Source organism: Boleophthalmus pectinirostris, unplaced genomic scaffold (assembly GCF_026225935.1).
Source record: "Boleophthalmus pectinirostris isolate CB_2022bp ecotype Guang Dong unplaced genomic scaffold, ASM2622593v1 HiC_scaffold_3, whole genome shotgun sequence".
In the NCBI taxonomy this organism is placed as follows: domain Eukaryota; kingdom Metazoa; phylum Chordata; class Actinopteri; order Gobiiformes; family Gobiidae; genus Boleophthalmus; species Boleophthalmus pectinirostris.
This window is the reverse complement of record NW_026571299.1, coordinates 21,671,103-21,690,787: the sequence shown is the minus strand read 5'-3', so window position 1 is coordinate 21,690,787 and position 19,685 is coordinate 21,671,103. Positions and strand designations below refer to the sequence as shown.

Here is a 19,685-nt window from a genome sequence, read left to right as displayed (position 1 = left end):
TGACTAATCTGCTTTTCAAAGTAAAGATTTAAATACATTGTGTTTTATAAATTTTGATACTAAGGAACAAACTCAATACTCAATACCATTTCTGATACCACGATGATAATAAAAACACTCTTTCTAAACAATAGAATGTGATTTTTCACATTAAATTGTAGTACTTTCTATTTCCATATGTGTTATATGTGTGTAATGGTCAGTGTGCAGTAGGTTCATGTTGGTCCATGTGTGTATACTAGTCTATGTGCTCTTATATTTGATCTGATACAACTGTGAAAGTGCCTGTCATTACCTCTAATTTAGCCTGGCCTAGCATTAGGGTTGTCATGGTTAGGAATTTCTTCTGCGGTGCGGTATAGCAGCTCAACACCGTGGTATGCGGTGATATCGCATCCCCTCCTCCACCCCCCATCTCCCGGAGTTACAATATTTCCAGAGGCACTGAAAACTCTCTCTGATGATGCGCTTGTTGTGCAGATGCACATGTACCGTGGTTGGCTTGTGGATATAGTGTGTGTAGTGGGAGAAGTAACATTTGACTTTGGAACAAATGTCGCTGCATCTCTCCAGCTCTCACTGTGGCAGCTCGGGTCAGAGTCCTGCACCAGGTCGGGTAACCGTGGACTTAAAAGAGAGAACCCCTAGCACGAGCACACGGAGCAGGGTGTCCGCAAAGCGCGATCGGGCATCGGCCACACTTAACTCTGTGCGCCGCGGAGCTCTCCGCCGGTCCTTTCACCTGCGGTCACCCAACGGTCTACGTGGGCGCACCTTAGTTCTGGATTAGTCCTGGGTTAGTCCTGTGTTAGTCTTGTGTTAGTCCTGTGTTAGTCTTGAGTTAGTCTTGGGTTAGTCCTGGATTATCATGGGCATGGGCAGGTAACAGGTGGAAAATTAACAGGTCCGGGCGGATGTGCATCTCTGAAAATGGACCCGTGCGGACTCTGGGTCGGGTCACGTTGTCACTGCGGTGATCGCGGTGGCCCAACATCTACCTCGGTGGACCTCTTAGTATCGCGGTGATTCATTTTTGCAGTTATTGCGACAGCCCTACCTAGCGTCTTATCTCATCCTCATACAGTTCTGTCACAGTTAGAACCATAGATCTACTGTATGTTTATGACCTTGCAGCTTTGCTTTATGACTGCAGTCTCTTTTGGACATTGTAAAACATGTTCATTGTTTTCAATCAGCTGATGGACTCGGAAGTGACATCACGCTCAGCAACAACAACGACTGAGGATACAACATTCATGGCTACGGTGAAGTTTGAGGAAGTTTACTTCAGTTTGAAGAAGTACTGTTGCATTTATTCACGTACAGGTGTTTCTGTTGACGTTGTATTTAGTAATTCATACATGTTTGCATAACTGCTTTTATTATATTTGAAACACCATTGCCCTGAGAATTCCTGTTTTCCCCTACCTCTCATACATGGGCACTGTAGTAGTAGTAGTAGTAGTAGTAGTAGTAGAGTAGAAGTAGAAGTAGTAGTATCAGTAGTAGCAACAGTAGTAGTAGTAGTACCAGTAGTAGCAACAGTAGTAGTAGTAGTATTACCAGTAGTAGTAGTAGTAGTAGTAGTAGTAGTAGTAGTTGTTGCAGTAGTAGTAGTAGCAGCAGCAGCAGTAGTAGTAGTAGTAGTAGTAGTAGTAGTAGTAGTAGTAGTAGTAGTAGTAGTAGCAGCCACAGTTGTGTTTTGTTAAAGGGGAGGGTGGATCAGACAGAGACATCAGACAAAGAGGAAAATGGTCAGTTAAAAAAAAAAAAAAGAGAGAGAGAGAGAGAGGGGAGAGACGTGACGTTGCCACTTTCTGGGAAGATGGGGAGGGATGCCGGTTGCCATGGAGATGGGGATGAGAGGTTGCCATGGAGATGTGTGTGTGTGATGCTGAGGGGACGGGGGAGTTTGTGGGCGGATGGTGCTAAAGATGGTTATGTTTTATGAATGGGTCTGAGCACAGAGCAGGTGTGGGTGTACTGAAGTGGGCATGGGCACGAGTGAAGGTGCCAGTGCAGGGTTTGTGTGATTTGAAATGTGGAATCATGGAATTTCACATTTAGAAAAAAGGAGAAGAAGATCTTGGAGCAGTGACCAAAATAAAACAAGTGGATATAATATAAATATGAATACATGAAATCCAAACTATAATACTAACAAAAAATACTGGATTGTGATCATTCCAGTAAGATCACTTAGAATGCCCACGTCCCCTCTCACACTGGCCACGCCCCCTGTCCTGGTCATGTTTGCCCGGTGGACTCTGGAGAAGCATGTCCCGGGTGTGTGATAAATGAAATGCTTTGTCATCTCCGTGGTGTGTGTGCCTCGTTTTCTTATCATTCATTATGGGTCTTCATTACACTGGATTTTGCTTACCAACTTAAACTAAAATGTTTTTTGTTTTTTTTTTCCATTTGCATTTATGTTTTCTGATAGAAATGACATGGTACAATCCTTCATTCATCCAGGAGTGGGTCAGTGTAGAAAAGGTTTCGATGGTGGTCATCTGGACTCATCTGGACTCCAGTTTTGCACTATTAAAAGAGAGTTATTTGTTTATGAGGCGTGACAGTAGCTCAGTTGGTAGAGCGTTTGTCTGGAGGTTGTTGGTTTGAATCCTGCTCTCGACATAAACATAGGTAGAGCAGTCAGATTTATAGGCCAGATGTGTCCTTGAGCAAGACACAGGCATGGGCGAGTGATCTCTTGTAAATACTTTGAAGGTGGAAAAGTGATATATGTTCTTGCTGTTCTGCCTTTTTATCACTGCAAACAAAATAAGACACTTTTTTTCATATATATCTATGTGCAGCAAGTTTGTACTAATAAGGTAGTGTTTTTATTAATACTGTTAAGATGGTACAGTACAATTGAAAATATATACTATTTTCTGATCTATGTTATGGTGTTATTTCCTCATCAGTAATATAACTGAAGTAACATAACTGTAGATGTGTGCAAAAAAATTGAAATATTGCTATATTGTATCACTTAATGTGATGATACAGTATCGATATCATGGGCTGTGTATTTTTTGGTACATTTTACTAAATTATTTTGTTACAGCTACAGTTTTGTTGCTTGTTTAGTGGAAGAAAATTTGACATTTTTACTGTTTTGAGGATTAAAATGTTATATGAATTTTGCAGAAGAAGTGGTTTAACAAAGAGTTTTAGTATCACAGCACATTTTTTTTATTGAACTGTATTGAATCGATTTGAAATATATCGTATTGAATCAAAAGTGCACTGTAAATATGTATCGTATCGTGGCACTTGTATCGAGGTATGGGCAACTTCTTAACGATACCCGACCCTCCTGTTTACCGTTTGATTGCAATGGTGACCACCGCTGAAAGCTTCTCTACATTTGTCAGATGGAGAGTTCAGTTCATCACCTGCTTGTCTCTATGGAGATGTTATTGCTTTGCCTGGAATGTTCCACAGTATGGCATTGTTCTTATTATATGTCTATGTTACAGCTTATTGGACTATTCTTAGTCTGTGCAGAGTCTGAGTCAGCAGAAACATCAGGCTTAACACCGGTATGAATAAAACATGTGCTCTGGTCTGATGCAGTACAGACTTACTCCAGATCTGTGTATTTTCATTTCATTACTTTTGACTTGAGAGAGTTGCAGATATTTTCAGTTTAAAGGGGTGGTCTGTGTCTGCCCATGAGATCAGACCTGTCCCATCACGTCAAAGAATGTTTCTGTTTTACTACCAGAAACAGGTTACATATTCTACCAGAAACAGGTTACATATTCTTATTAAAGGTGCACTGTGTAACTTTTCCTCCACCAGCTTGTTCTGCAGCATGGCATTAAACATGTGTCTTGCATTTATTCAAATACAGGTACTGATATTGTTCAATACATGCATTCTTACAGTGAGGTCTGATGTGAAAGTTGCACTGGTGTCTCCAAGTAAATACTCCATGGAAACAAGCAAGTAGCCTGCCCTCCTTAAAAGTGACACAGTGCATTTTTGAAATATGGATGCTTTCTTCAAAATACAAATCATTATCCTGAAATAATTCCAACTTTATGTCCTGGTTTGGTCAGAGTTTGATCCTGGTTTAGCCCGGATGTAGACTTGGTTTGGTCTTGCTCTACTCCTGGTTTAATTCCGGCTTTGTGGGTAACTAAAACAAAACATTCACAGACAAGTTTTAGCATTTGACAGACTCCAAACATTTCTGAAGATTATTGTTGTCCAGATAATCACAAACATATTCAGAAATGAACTTCAGTCACTATTCCTTGTCCCTCTGACCAGATGCACTGAGTACATGTGGTTTTGCATTTACTGCCTGTGGTTATAAGAATTATGTCTTAATCAGAGTAAAAGAGGAGTTTCAGAGAGGGATTGTGGGTAGTGCAGTCCTTAGTGCATGAGCTCAGACTAAAGGCCCTGTGTCTGGCTCCTGTGAAACTACAGAGGAGCTGATTACATTTGAGTCAGACACAGTTTATGAGAGACATGAGTTTTTCTCTCTGTCTCAGTGTTGGGATTAACGCATTATAAAAGTAACAAATTACTGTAATGCATTGCTGTTTGCTGTAACGCAGTAATGTGGCATTACAGGGAAAAAAATATTAATATTTTACTCGGTACAAATGTCAGTAACGCGTTACAATGCTTTTTTTTTACCTGGATTGAAGTGGTGGGTTTTTCTTCATACAAATTCACTAAAATCACTGTGATATCAGCAGCGGTGAAACGCCAGAGACGCGGCCGTTTAGACCGTGATCACGAGTGAAAGGACCGGAGCAGAACTCCGCGCTCCACAGAGCTAAACCCAGCTGACACGTTTGGGGTTCTCTCAGGGGCGGTCCTAGATTCCAAGTTCTAGTCCAAGATTAGTCCTGGTTTGGTCCTGGTTTAGTCTTGGTTTAGACATGGTTTAGTCTTGGTTTGATCCTGTTTTAGACCTGGTTTAGTTCTGGTTTAGACCTGGTTCAATCCTGGTTCAGCTCTGGGTTTTTTCGTAATTTAGTCCTAGTTTAATCCTGGTTTAGACGTGGTTTAGTCCTGGTTTAGACATGGCTCAGTTCTGGTTTAGTCCTGGTTTAGACCTGGTTTAGTTCTGGTTTTGTCCTAGTTCAGTCCATATACGGCGCAAAAGTTCAGCATCTTCACAGTTATTTTGGTGAGAGTAACTTTAAAGTGCTGCAAAAGTAATGTAATGTCTTACATTTTAAATACAGTAATATTGTAATGTAACAAATTACTTTGAAATGACAGTAACAAGTCATAAATAACACATCACAGTTTTAAAGTAACTTGCCAAACAGTGTCAATGAATGTATGAGAATGAGAATGATCTACTACTACTAATGCTATACTACTACAAGAACTAAAATTGATTTGTTTTATGTACTAATACAGTGTTTTATAATGGATTAAATACAGATGCTTAGGTTTCCAATATCAGTATTTTAAATGCAGTATATTTACCCTGCAGTATATTTACCCTATATATTTACCTCTCTTACTGGTTTAAAAAATATTAGGTACAACTGAACCTGTGTCTCCAGAGTCTTCACCTGCAGAAAGAGACACATCCAAGTATCTCTTGGTGTGCAGAAATATTGAAATATCAATATATATGGATTCATTTAATGTGATGATACTATATCGATATCGTGGGCTGCTGTATCGATATATCGCCAAGAGTATTTTTTGCTATATTCTACAAAATTATTTTGTTACATCGCTACAATTTTGTTGCTTGTTTAGAGGAAGAAAAGTTTTTCATGCGACACATTTGACATTTTCACTGTTTTGATCATTAAAACAGGTGTGTTTAATATTATGATTTATCCTTTATTTTTTAATGAACTGCATCAAATCGATTTGAAATATATCGCACCGAGCTGTATCGAATCGTAAGCTCACTGTATCAAAATATGTATCGTATCGTTTCTTATGTATCCAGGTATGTGTCATATCAGCAACTTATGAATGTTATCCAGCCCTATCCAAGTTTGTCTCATTCTCAGTTTATGGACAGACCAGGCCTCGTGTGAAGCTCAGAACCTCCAGAATTCCCTCCCTGAGCATGACTGGCTGTAGGTGCTGAGGTTTAGGTGCTGACCATTCAGATCAAAGAGAGACATTTTAGGTTTAAACCAACTGGATTTCAGCCTTGAAACTCGCAACTCAAATGATAGACTCATTTGAGGCTCATTCTGCTTTCTGACTGGAGAATTGTCTTCTTTTGAAGTTCTTTTGACAGACCAGTGTGTTTCAGATGCTTTATTCTTGATGGCTCATGTGATGTTACAGAGATGTGCAGCTGCTCTGTGAAAGACAACTTGGATTTGGAAATCGTATTGTTGGACCATAACTTCACCATCATGTCCAGTCTTCTTGATATTAGAGCTTTATCTTAGCCTTTCTCCCTCTCTTCCTCTCTCTCTCTCGCTCCCTCTTTCTCTCTCTGCTTCCCTCTCTCTTCCTCCAGAATTGATGCCTGGACATAAATATGGTCTGGATAATCGTGTCTTGATTTGTGCCAGTGAAAATGAAACATGTCTGTGGTCGTAAGTGTAAAGTGCTTTCACGGCTACCTCTGAGTGAAAGAGCAGCGGGTCAATCGAAGCTCTGATTTAGAACAACTTCAGGCCAGAATGACCTCCATTACACTGCCCTGTCTATTAATGTCACAGTTAAAGGTGCTGCACCAGATTTTATGTCTTAAAAATGCTAGTTCTTTTTAAACAGTTTGCAGTGGTCCAAAGTTCCTCCTCACTTACCTTATGCAGATTCTAATACCACAATGATCATAAAAAACACCTTTTTTCTAGACAATAAAATGTGGTTGTCAGCATTAAATGGTAGAACTTTCTTTTCTATTCCATGTGTGTTATATGTGTAATGGTCAGTGGTGCAGTAGGTTCATGTTGGTCCATGTGTGTATACTAGTCTATGTGCTCTGACACTTGTTCTGATACAACTCAACATCATTCTAAAGACATTCAGGAAAGGTTCATTTCTGTTTTGCGAATGTGAGGGGTTTTTTTTTTCTCTTGTATTGCTATCTGCTCTTAGGATCTAGTTTCGATACTAATTTTAGTATTGGTTAGTATCAGATGTTCGATATTTTTGGCAGCCCTAGTGCAGCTTGTTTAAGCTCAGTATTGTCATCTGTGCTCATCTGAATTCTCTGATTTATGCTGATTTTAATACACTAAAGCACAAGTGTATTAACTGAACCTTTGTAATTCTGTTTCTTTTTCAGAGCTGGTATCGACGATGTGGAGACGGAGGTGGTGGAGATCGAGGCCAAACTCGACAAGGTAAAAACCTTTTTCACTATGATATGATATGATATTTTCTGCAAATGTGAAAGAGGGGCAGAGAGGGAGGGAGCGATGGAGGAAGGAGAAAAATAAGAGAGGGAGGAGAAAGAGAGAGTGTATGCTTCTGTAATGTGGTTACAGATGCATTATCCCACTCCTCTCCAGACATCTGTGAGAAGCACCAGAGTTCCAGGCAATAACAGCAACATCTTAAAATAGTATTTGAACAATGTGAAAGATTCCTCAATATTCCTCATTGCCTCAGTAATAAAACTGTTAACAGTGCAGTTTAGATCTGTACACACGTCTTCTGAAATGTGATTCTTCTATTAGTTTGTCAGTTCTTCTGGACGTGCCTTAAATCACAATTACAATGTGATTTTAAGCCCTAATAGTATACTTTAGGCCTTAATGGTATACTTTAGGCTCTAATAGTATACTTTAGGGCCTAATAGTATACTTTAGGCTTTAATAGTATACTTCAGACCCTAATAGTATACTTTAGGCTTTAATAGTATACTTCAGAACCTAATAGTATACTTTAGGCTTTAATAGTATACTTTAGGCCTTAATAATATACTTTAGGCTTTAATACTTTAGGCTTTAATGGTATACTTTACACCCTACAGTAGTATACTTCAGTCCCTAATATTATACTAGTACTTGCGTTTGCGTCAGAGACTGACCAATCACAGGCACCCATATAAACATACTTCAGCCTATTTTCACAGAAACACAGACTTTGTAGTTTTCAAAAATCGGGCAGAAGGAAGAGTTTTCTGCATTCGTGGATGGTTAGACGTGTGTGATTTTTTCCCTGGATTTAACTCAAGTGTGTTGTGAAGTCAATCAGTGTGAAGTATTTGTGTGAAGCTCTGATCCTTGTTCAGATCTCTTTTAGGGCGAGTCATCCCAGACTGATAAATATGTAGAACTGTATTCATAGGGACACATATCAGCCTGGAGAGAGAAGGTTACATCAAATCAGCAACAGAAAAGTTCCTTAGTGCACCTTTAAATGCCTTCTGTCTCACATTTCCTGTCTGTTTCTTATTGCTGTGTGCTATGGGAGCTTCACTCTCAGTGAGCTCTGGGAACTGCTGCTCCAAACCTGATAATTAAAGGTTCACAGTTTCTGTCCAATGCACAAAACCACTGCTGTGACTATCCTCTATCACCACACATACCCCACACGCTACCCCACGCCTGGCCCTATCCCGCAATCCTAAAATCTTCCCCCTCCATGAAAATGCTCTGTAATCACCAACAAGTGTCCTATATGGAGATGGGTATGTTACATTACATTTTAGACCCTGACCCACCAGTTTGGAACCATCATCTAGTTTATTTGACATCGTGTTTTGCTCAGTCATTTGAGACAATAGACAGGAGCCTTGTTTTCTACAGTGTCCTGGATTCTGGAGGATTATTCTGAACCAGGCTCTGTTTGATTTATGTAACTCTGTGTTATTATTAGCTCTGAACTGTGTCTACAAATATCTCCTCTCTACAGATTCTGGGCTGTATGTTTTCTGTGATCACATTATGGTAGTTAAAGTAAAGGTGCAGTATGTCACTTTTCTGGAGACAGGTCACAATCCTCAAGTGGAGTTAGCTGGGTAACTGTTAGATTGCTGATTTGTTGACTTTTTATGGATCATATTTTTGTAATTACTGGGCCAACAAATAATGAGAAGGTTCAACATTTGTGGATCATAAGTTTGGAGATTTCTTTCAAAAACAGTGAATCTCCCATAGAATTATATAGGCTCAACCTCCATCTGAAACTATCACAGATTATAAAACAAGTACACAGCCTTAGTACTGATACTCTGCAGTTGATGTCATCAACATTCCCTGAGTGTGTGATTATTCTGACTTTATTATTCTGATTGTTAACACAATCTGACCAGAAAGAACTGACTTAACAGAAGTATAACAGATGAGCTGATTGTGCTGTTAAACAAGTCCCTCTCAAATCACATTACAGTAAGCTACCATTAGCTGACGTTTCGTTGAAAATCAAACTCTTATACAGGACCATGAACGCTCACACTGATGACAGGCTCCTGAAAATGTACTGTTTAAATTCATTTTTCTTCAGTTTTCAGATGATCTTTTTGGCAGTGTTTGCTAATGTGCATATTATAATGGTAACTGCTGAACATTCTGCCATAGGCATACAAGCAGAACACCTCCGACGTGACACAAGTTTGTTGTGTCCTAATATTTGAGTTGTGTTTGTGTTTTAGCTGGTGAAGCTGTGCAGTGGGATGATCGACGCAGGCAGAGCCTACGTCACTGCAAACAAACTGTTCGTCAATGGAATCAAGGACCTGGGATCACAGTGCAAGAAAGAGGAGATGATCTCTGTGAGTACTATGAAAAGTACAACTATACATGCTACCACAAAGTACTACAACTGTGTAAATGTACTATGCAAAGTACTGCAACAAAGTACTACAAATGTCTATAAATAGGAAGTGAAAGTACTACCAGACGTACTACAAATGCTATGTAAAAGTACAATTACATTTTAAGATTCAGCCAATGCAAGAAAAAGGAGATGATCTCAGTGAGTTCTACGACTGAGTACTACTGCAAGTACTAGAACTGTGTAAAAGTACTGAAGTGAAAGTATTACAGCAAATCAAGGCTCAACAACTTAAACTGTAATATTGTAAAAAATGTCAATTGCAATTCATCATGCACAGAAAGTAAAAGTACTGCTATTGCAGAATAAGTAGGATGCAGTAATTAAATCCTATTCATATTTAAGACAGTATTGCTTTGTTGTAGTGGCTGATGTGATTCTGTATGTAAGATGGTATTTTGTTCTTATAGTTGTTGATGTCGCTGTGTAACTCAGTTTTTGTGTTTTTAAGGTTAGTAGGTTAGTAGGTTAGTATTTCTTTGCTAGTTACTGATGTTGCTTTTTACCTCTGTGTTTAGTGTATTTAAGGTGCTATTTCTTCCTTTTAGTCACTGAGGTCATTGTGTAACTTGTGGTTTTCCCTGTTTCAGGATTTCCTGGAAAAGTGTGGTGAGAGTCTCCAAGAGATTGTCAACTACCACATGGTGAGAGCACACACACTTTCAGGATTTGAATGATCAATTAACCACAGTAACTATCCTTAACTTTAAAGTTAACCTATTATACAAAATCAGCCTTTTTAGAGTTTTTAAATTAGCATTTACTGTACACTGATTTATGCATGTTTGAGTCATTCCTCCGTATATCCCTGTTTTCACCTCCACCTGTATACACCCACTACACACTTTTTTGTCCAGTTAGATTTTCTTAATGTGATACACAGAGTTGCGTAGTCATTTTGGTGCTAATGTGCAGCTCACCATAGGAGGGGCCCACAGCATGCGGTGCTTTGCTGTCATGACGTTTACAGTGAATTCTCCCACTGGACACCACAGTTTTCCAGCTACAGTGCCCAACTTCTTTTATTAAGTTGTTATAAATGAATATGATAATTTAAATGTCCAAATGATTATAACATGATCCGCAGATGTCATAGATTATAACTATAGAGCACATACAACCACAATAGATCTGCTTTAAGATAAGTTGAACAATATTTTCTACATTCTGTATATTTTTTGTAATTTGTTTGTATCATCTGTAGAGTAAACAGGCCAATTTCCGATTATCCAGATGACACACTTTTTATAGAGTTTAATTCACGATGTAGGAATGTGTTTTGCTGCTACAAGTTTAGACAGAAAAATCGAGCCCTGTATTTAATTGCATTAGTCACCCTGGCAACCATTTACATTGTACATATTATCATTTTGACTTTAAAATGTACCATATGTTGTCCTTATTCTGTGGGGATAAAGAATTTCATTTTAGACACAATATGTAAAATGTATTATTTTTTCTGGAATTATACAGAAAATGGGACAGATTGCTAGTAATGATAGAAGGGATTGCACAACTAGAGCCTGTTGAAGCTGTCTAGACTGGGTACATGTAAAAGGATCTACAGTGACATCTTGTGGTGAGAGACAGTCACTACACAAGAAACACTAGAATCCTTCTGTTTTAAAATAATTTTCTGGGGGTCCACCACTTTGACTCCATGTTCTTTTTTCCTGAAATGTTCTACAGTATGGCATTTAATTGAACTATCTTCATGGAGACAAGTGGGCAATCACCAGTCCAAGTTACAGGTCAGAACAAACGCATTCACCATCACAATGGCTTCTGCATCAACGGTAGAGAGTGTCTCCAACTTTAAGTTCCTCGGTGTGGAGATCAGTGAGGATCTGACCTGGAGATTAAACACCATCAGTATTATAAAGCGTGCCCAGCAGAGACTGTTTTTTTCTACGAACACTCCGCCAGAACGGGCTCTCCCAGAAGCTGCTAACCTTCTTCTACCGGTGCACCATCGAAAGCGTTATGACGTACTGCTGTACATTATGGTACGGAGCCTGCACAGCTGCTGAAAAGAAGGACCTGCAGCGAGTGGTGAGAACAGCTGAAAAGGTGGTGGGCTCCACACTCCCCAGAACCTGGCCACCATCTACTCTTCACGTCTCCACACACGGGCCTCGAATATTCTGAGGACCCCACACACCTTGGGAACTGCCTCTTCCATACTCTCTCCTCAGGAAGGCTTCAAACTCCCCTCACACATACAAACAGGCTGCGCAACAGATTCTACCCACGAGCAGTGGGTTTTTTATTGGTATAGATGTGATGATGTGTCTATATTAGTTCATTTTTACTGCTACAGATTTTCTCTGTCGAAGTTCCGTTGTATTTCATACAATGACAATAAATAAATCTAAATCTAAATCTAAAAATCTGTGGAGAAGTGGACCTGCTCACAACTGTGGAACATCCCAGGCAAAGCAATAACATCACCATGGAGACAAACAGATGGCAAACACACAGTGCCCCTTTAAAGTGATTGTGGAGTTTGCTGTAGATTTGTTAACCTGCTTTATGGTTCATATTTTTGTTAATACTGGGCCTATCAACATGAAACAAAAACTTCTGTTCAGCGTCTTCTCTGTCAGGAGAAATAATCTAAAGTCAAATGTTTTTTTTTTCACAATTGCTTCAGAAAGTGGTGCTATTATTCAGCCCCAAAGAGAGAAAAGAGATCAGTTTCGTGTACATTTATTTTATTTTATTTCTGTATCTAAAATGTCTAAATCTGTTTATGTATTTTGTTTCAGATCCTGTTCGACCAGGCGCAGAGGTCCATCAAACAGCAGCTGCACACCTTCATCAAAGAGTGAGTGAGCCCATTCTGAGTATATTTGAGTACATTAGTGACATTAACTTCTCTCATTCTGACCTGGTTTGGTGGATAGTACCTGTGGTCAATATTTATCGTAGTTTGACATCAAGGAAATGTAGGTTTGTGAAGAAAAGTTAAGAAGAAAAGTTGAAAATTAAAAAGAGTAGCAGTGAGTTTAAAACAGAATCTCTCTGCCAATGTCTCCATCAAAAATGCATAGATAATTTATGCACAAGGAAGCACTTTTTCTGATCGTTTAAACCTTGTTTAACTAAATCAAGGTGTTGTCATTTATTTCTGCTTGTCTACTGTGTAATTTAAAGATTTGGTCCTTGTTTACATTATGGTGGCTGGGTAACAGTTATGGAATTATCTTTACGTACATCTTTGACAAGTTAAATCATAAACTTAAATTAACTTAAAATATGTAAACTGTGGGAAACTAGATAAGATTTTTAGTAAAACCTTAAATACAAATACTAGTTTATTATCTACGTTTTATTGAAATGTATGATCTAACCTGTAACACTTTATCTAGCATTATGTGAACAATACTTATACTTATATACTTTTTTGTGTATACTTTACTTACAGACGTGGACAAAATAGTTGGTACCCCTCTGGCAATGAAAGAAAAATCAACAATCATCACTGAAATAACTTGAAACTGAGAAAAACAATAATAAATAAAAATTTACTGAAAATTGCCCAACAAAAATCAAACAATGTTTTTTATCTGTCATTCAACAGGATTATTAGAAAAAACTAAATAATGAAACTGGCCTTCATAAAACTGATGGTACCTTAATGTTATATTTTGTTGCACAAGTTTTAAGGCAAACTCTGCAAACAAATGATTTCTGTAACTGTCAATGAGACTTCTGCTCTGGTCAACAGGTATTTTAACCCACTTCTCATGAGCAAAATGCTCTAGTTGCCTTTAGGTTTGAAGAGTTCCTTCTCCAGAAGCATGTTTCAGCTCCTTTCACAGATGTTCAGTAGAATTGAGATCTGGACTCACAGAAGAACACTCCAGAACAGTCCAATGTTTTGTTCTTAGTCATTCTTGTGTGTTTTTAGCTGTGTGTTTTGGGTCATTATCCTGTTGGAAGACCCATGACCTACGACTGAGACTGAGCTTTCTGACACTAAGCAACACATTTCATTCCAAAATACCTTGATAGTTTTGAGATTTTGTTGTACCTTGCACAGATTCAAGACACTCTGTGTCAGATGCAGCAAAACAGCCCCAGAACAAAACCAAACCTCCTCCATGTTTCACAGTAGGGACAGTGTTCTTTTCTTGGTCTGCTTCAGTTTTGAGTCTGTGAACATAGAGCTGATGTGTCTTGCCAAAGAGCTTCAGTTTTGTCTCATCTGTCCAAAGGACATTCTCCCAGAACCTTTGTAGCTTGTCAATGTGCAGTGTGACAAATTCCAGTCTCACTTTTTTATGATTTGCTCTCAGCAGTGGTGTCCTCACATGAAGTCCACTTTGGCTTAATCAGTGATGGATGGTGTGATCTGACACTCATGTACTTTGCCCTTCAACTTCACATTTCATTTCTTCTGAGGATGTTCTGGGCTCTTTTGTTCCATTTGTATGATCCATCTCTTCAATTTGTCATCAATTTTCCTCTTGCAGCCACGTCCAGGGAGGTTGGCTTCAGTCCTGTGGACCTTAAACTTCTGAAGAACATGTGTAACTGTAATCACAGGAAAATCAAGCTGCTTGGAGATGGTCTTATTGTCTTTATCTTTAACCTGCTTGTCTCTCATTTTCTTTCTAGTCTCCTGACACAGTTCTCTTCTTCTCTTCCTCTGCTCCATGTTCAGTGTTGTGTCCATCATGTCTTCAAACAGCATAATGACACATGTCCCCCTTTAAACAGACAGACTGACTGAGGACAAGTTTGAAGAACCTGTGATACAGATTAGAGACACACTGAAGTTTAACATGTCCCTATTGTTTAGTTACTTACAATCTGTTCTAGGGGAAACATAATTTTTGTCCAAGCCAGTTTCATTATTATTATTATTATTATTATATTTTTTTTAATAATAATTCTGTTAAACAACAATTCAAAAACATTGTCTGATTTCCACTGGTTATTTGTCAGAAAAAATGTATTTATTATTGCTTTTCTCAGTTTCAAGTCATTTCAGTGACCATTGTTGATTTTTCTTTCCTTAACAGAGGGAACCAACAATTTTGTCCACATCTGTATATTAAAGACACTGTACCTGATTCTTACTATCTTAAAAACATGAAACACAGAATGAGTTCATGACTTACCTTATGCATTCTGAGTTTATAAGCACAACTCTCAGAGCCAAGAGTTGAGTTTTGCTGTGATGCTAAATCTAATAAGCTAACCTCGCTTATCAGACAATAAAATGCTTTATAATAAGATGCAGACACTAGATTTATAATACTATATATATATATATATATATATATATATATATATATATATATATACACACACACACACACACAATGTTTATACAAGATATCTGTACTGCAGCAAGACACATTTTATTCAAATACATTGGAAAAATGTGTTTTGTTTTTCTCCTGTTCTGTTCAGAGATGTGCGCAAGTTTAAAGACACAAAAAAGCAGTTTGACCGGGTGAGAGAGGACATGGAGATGGCTCAGGTGAAGAACGCCCAAGCTCCAAAAAACAAGGCCCATGAGGCAGAGGAGGCGAGCCAGGCACTGGTACTGAGCCGCAAGGCCTTTAGGCACATCGCACTGGACTATGTCCTACAGGTAATCCTCTCCTCTGACTCTCCTGCACCTCTGACCCTCTCTCCTGCTCCTCTGATCCTCTCTCCTGCTCCTCTGACCCTCTGACCCTCTCTTCTGCTCTGATCTTCTCCTTCTGACCCTCTCCTCTGCTCTTTTGACTCTGTCCTCTGCATGTAAATAATATTCATCCACTCATTTATAGCCATAGCTTAGAAATACTAAATTATGATGATAAAATTTTCTAAAGTTGTAGACATTTAAACATGTTATATTACAGATTATTTTAAACATATTATTTTTCTGTTGTCATGTGCTTAGATGTTCTGCCCAGTAGGGGGCAGTACTGATCTATTCTATTCCACAAATGAGTTGACGCCTACACATAAAACACCTTATTTACAAAATGTGATAATTGTCCAGTCCACTTGTATTTCTATAGCACATAACGAAACAAATCAACACATTATTTTGAAAATTGTATGAGCCTAGATTTACAATTACAATGTCAAATCAATGCATATTTAGTGAAAGTAAATCCTTGTGCTCTGTTTTCTTGCAGATCAATGTTCTTCAGGCCAAGAAGAAATTTGAGATCCTGGACGCGGTGAGGGCATCATGCTCCTGTTTAAACTGATGTTCTTTGTTTCATCCCTATGTTTTTTATACATTTTGTTTTTTTTCTTTTTGTGTGTGTGCAGATGCTGTCGTTCATGAGAGCCCAGTATTCTCTGTTCCAACAGGGTTACACCATTTTAGACGAGATCCACCCGTACATGAACAAGCTCGCCGGACAGGTCAGCAACACAGTTATGCACTCAGAACATACTTGATCTGACTCAGAATGAGAGGGCATCTGGCACCAAGAGATATAGAAAGATGGGAGGGCCAACAGAAGAAAAATAGCCCCTCTTTGTAGTTTCCTTTGGACAGGAAGGATACAAACCCTGCCATAGAAAATTTACATATTAAAGCTTTAAAATGACAAATAAATTCTTCTCTAATTGGTATTTTGTTTTTCTGCAGCTGGACCAGTTGGTGATCGACTCTGCGATGGAGAAGAGAGAGATGGAGCACAAACATGCACTGATTCAACAAAGGGTCAGTACTTTATTTTATTAAGTAAGAGAGTAAGTTTAAAAAATATATATTTGGGGAAACTACTTCTCAAGAAAGAGTACCTTAAAGAGTAACTGTTAGGACGTAACATCTGATTTATAATTTAAATTTAATATAATTTGAAGGACAAAAAAACAAATACATCAAGCACAAAGTATGTTTTTTGTTTTGTTTTTGTTTTTGTATAGACCAAAAAATGGAAGAACGCTACAGAGCAGTTTCAATTTCCAACAATGTAAAGGTCCTATATTCCTCTTCTGTTACCTCTTGCTATTACCTTCTCAAAAACAGTCCTGGAGTTGTGTTTTGTTTCATTCACACATGTTTGATTAACTCTTTATTATTAACCTGTCTACATCTCCAAAACTCAAAATGCTCTGTTCCACCTTGTGATGTCATGAAGTGGTAGTTTTTAAGTGAACAGCTCCTCTTACCTTAAGTTTAGTAGAGATTGGCAAATCCAGGGCTGCAATTATCCAAATAATTTTAGTGAAGGTGTATGGAGTTTAAAAACACAGTGGAGCACTTTCTGTATTACCATATGACATCACAAGGTGGAACAGAGTTTTTTGTTTGTGAGAATAACTCATCCCAGAGTGTTAAACATGTGCGAATGAAACAAAACAGGTTTGTTTGTGGTGATAGAAACTACGTTAGAACTTTAAGAGTTACTTCTACTTTTTATTACCACAATTTCAAGTATTTTAGACATTACTTAGACCTTTTAACCTAAATGTGTCCAAACAACTTCTTGAGTACATGATATTTCTCTAATTTCCCCCTTAAAGTACTGTCTGTCTTGTTCAACCTTGGCTTTATAAAAAGAGCAACTGTGGACTCAGCTCCTATAGAACATCTGGGGACATGACTGAACCTGAGCCACATCCAGCTGGAATGCTGTAGGTTAGAATCAAGTGAAATGTTAAAGAGGGAGTATTATGCAAAATCAATTTTTTTGGAGCTTTCTATCATGTTATAACAATGTTCCCGCCTGAAGAACTTTTAGAGATCATCCATTCATGTTTGAGTATATCCCGGGCCCTGGTCAGACCCTCTTTATGGTTTGTGGTACAATTTTGTACAATTCCTATGTCACCATGCAAAGGCAGGATACAAAACTACATACATGCATAAATATACCAAAACAGGATACAAAACTTTAACAACTTAACAAACCTGATGTGATGTGCAGTTTCATTAGTGGCACTGGAGTCCTGCCTAATTCTATTTTTTCTGTTGTTCCTGTCCTTACAGCGCTATTAACAGCCTGTTCAGAATATAACAGAAAATATCCTATCATGTATAATCCCACAAAGAGTAACATCGTGATTATGAGGAGGAAACAATATAAACATATGAACTTTCCTTTAAATGATGTGATCAGTCTCTTGAACCACTCAGTCACTTTGCAACCGATGATTGGCACATTGACAGAGACATCAAGAGGCAGTATTGTCAACTGTATGCCCATGTATGTCACTGTACTCCACTGTACTCCACTGTACTCCACTGTACTACCACTGTACTACACTGTACTACACTGTACTACACTGTTCTACACTGTACTCCACTGTACTACTGTACTACTGTACTACTGTACTACACTGTACTGTACTACACTGTACTACACTACTGTACACTGTACTACTGTACTGTACTACACTACTACACTGTACTACACTGTACTACACTGTACACTGTACTACACTATACTACACTGTACTACACTGTACTACACTGTACTACACTATACTACACTGTACTACACTGTACTACACTGTACTACACTGTACTACACTGTACTACACTACACTGTTCTACACTGTACTACACTGTACTACACTGCACTCTGTGGGACTGTGGGACTGAGGACATGGGACCTTCCTCAGGCTCAGTGTGGCCGACAATGATGCCTTTAGTCTTCTGCTGCAGGTGCCCAGTTGGCACTGTGTAAGTCAGCTGTTTGTGGACGCTGGCATCCTCTGAACCCGTGAGGCCCTGCTCACACTCACTTCCTCTGTACCTGAGGCTCAGCTTAGATATTTGACATACACACTTAACGCTGCACCTGAAGGGTAAGACAGAGACTCCACACTCTTTAATGAACTTTAAGGATACATTTAGTTCCCTTGTATTGCATTTTCAAAACAATAAAAGGATGGGGACCTAAATATGTGTTAGCAGTTAATACTCCATAGAAGTAAGATGCTTCTGTCTGCACCTCTGATGCTCCTGTCAGTTATCTATGACCACACACAGTTCTGGCAGGTGGACAGAATCTCTCTCTTAAGTCTCCATTCACAAACAGCTCAGATTTGGCTCGTGTTTGGTCACAGATGGAGGATTGTTCAGCATCTGTGCGTTTGGAAACTACATTTACAACTTTACAGCCAAAACAAAAACAGGTCTTTCAGCGTGGCTTCCACCACCTGTCCCATGAAGCTCCATATTGCTATGTTTCAGACATCACAACATTTTATAAGACAATCATATTTAAAGGACCCATATCACGCGATTTTCTGATCTATTCTGTTTTATTATAATGTAGCTTCCTCATCATAAACAGACCTGGAGTTGTGTTTTGTTTCATTAATATGTTTAACACCAAAACTCTGCATGTTTAGCTCTTCTCGCAAACAAAAACACTCTGTTCCACCTTGTGATGGCAATACATGTGCTCCACTGTGTTTTTAAACTCCATACATCTTCACTAGAATTATTATTATTGCATTATTTCAGACGTGGAATTGCCATACTCTACTGAGCTAAAGGTCAAAGGAGCCATGAACTTTAAACTAACACTATTTGACATCACAAGGTGGAACAGAGCATTTTGAGATTGGGAGATGTAGACGGACTAATAATAAAGAGTTACTCAAACATGTGTAACAAAACACAACTCCAGGTCTGTTTTTGAGCAGGTAACTACATTTTAACATGACTTAAAGCTCACAGGAGTCAATTGTGTGTAACATAAGACCTTTAACATGCAGATTTGTGTTGTATTACAGTGAGTTCTTGGGTCTAGATCAAGCACAACATTTGTGATTTTACCTTTTGGACATTTCATGGTAAAGTACAATGTAATCAATAGGGAAAACTGTCTCTGTCCCCATTTGAGAGTATGACATCATCATATTCTACAATCAGACAAAAACATATTTTTGAATCATATTTTCAGATTAGTAACTGAAAACAAAATAATACTTCTTTCACTGAATACTTTCTAATC

The 19,685-nt window shown here is 38.5% G+C and overlaps 1 protein-coding gene across 1 annotated transcript in view; it reads left to right on the top strand.

Annotated features, from left to right (window-relative positions):
- The window catches only part of LOC110165698 (arf-GAP with coiled-coil, ANK repeat and PH domain-containing protein 3-like), a 67,575-nt gene that overhangs the window by 22,436 nt on the left and 25,454 nt on the right, over positions 1-19,685 (top strand). The window contains exons 2-9 of the mRNA XM_055160961.1: positions 7,256-7,313; positions 9,569-9,688; positions 10,341-10,394; positions 12,519-12,577; positions 15,175-15,358; positions 15,897-15,941; positions 16,036-16,131; positions 16,361-16,435. Coding sequence (XP_055016936.1) covers positions 7,256-7,313; positions 9,569-9,688; positions 10,341-10,394; positions 12,519-12,577; positions 15,175-15,358; positions 15,897-15,941; positions 16,036-16,131; positions 16,361-16,435 — 691 coding nt within the window. The remainder of the gene's footprint in view (positions 1-7,255; positions 7,314-9,568; positions 9,689-10,340; positions 10,395-12,518; positions 12,578-15,174; positions 15,359-15,896; positions 15,942-16,035; positions 16,132-16,360; positions 16,436-19,685) is intronic.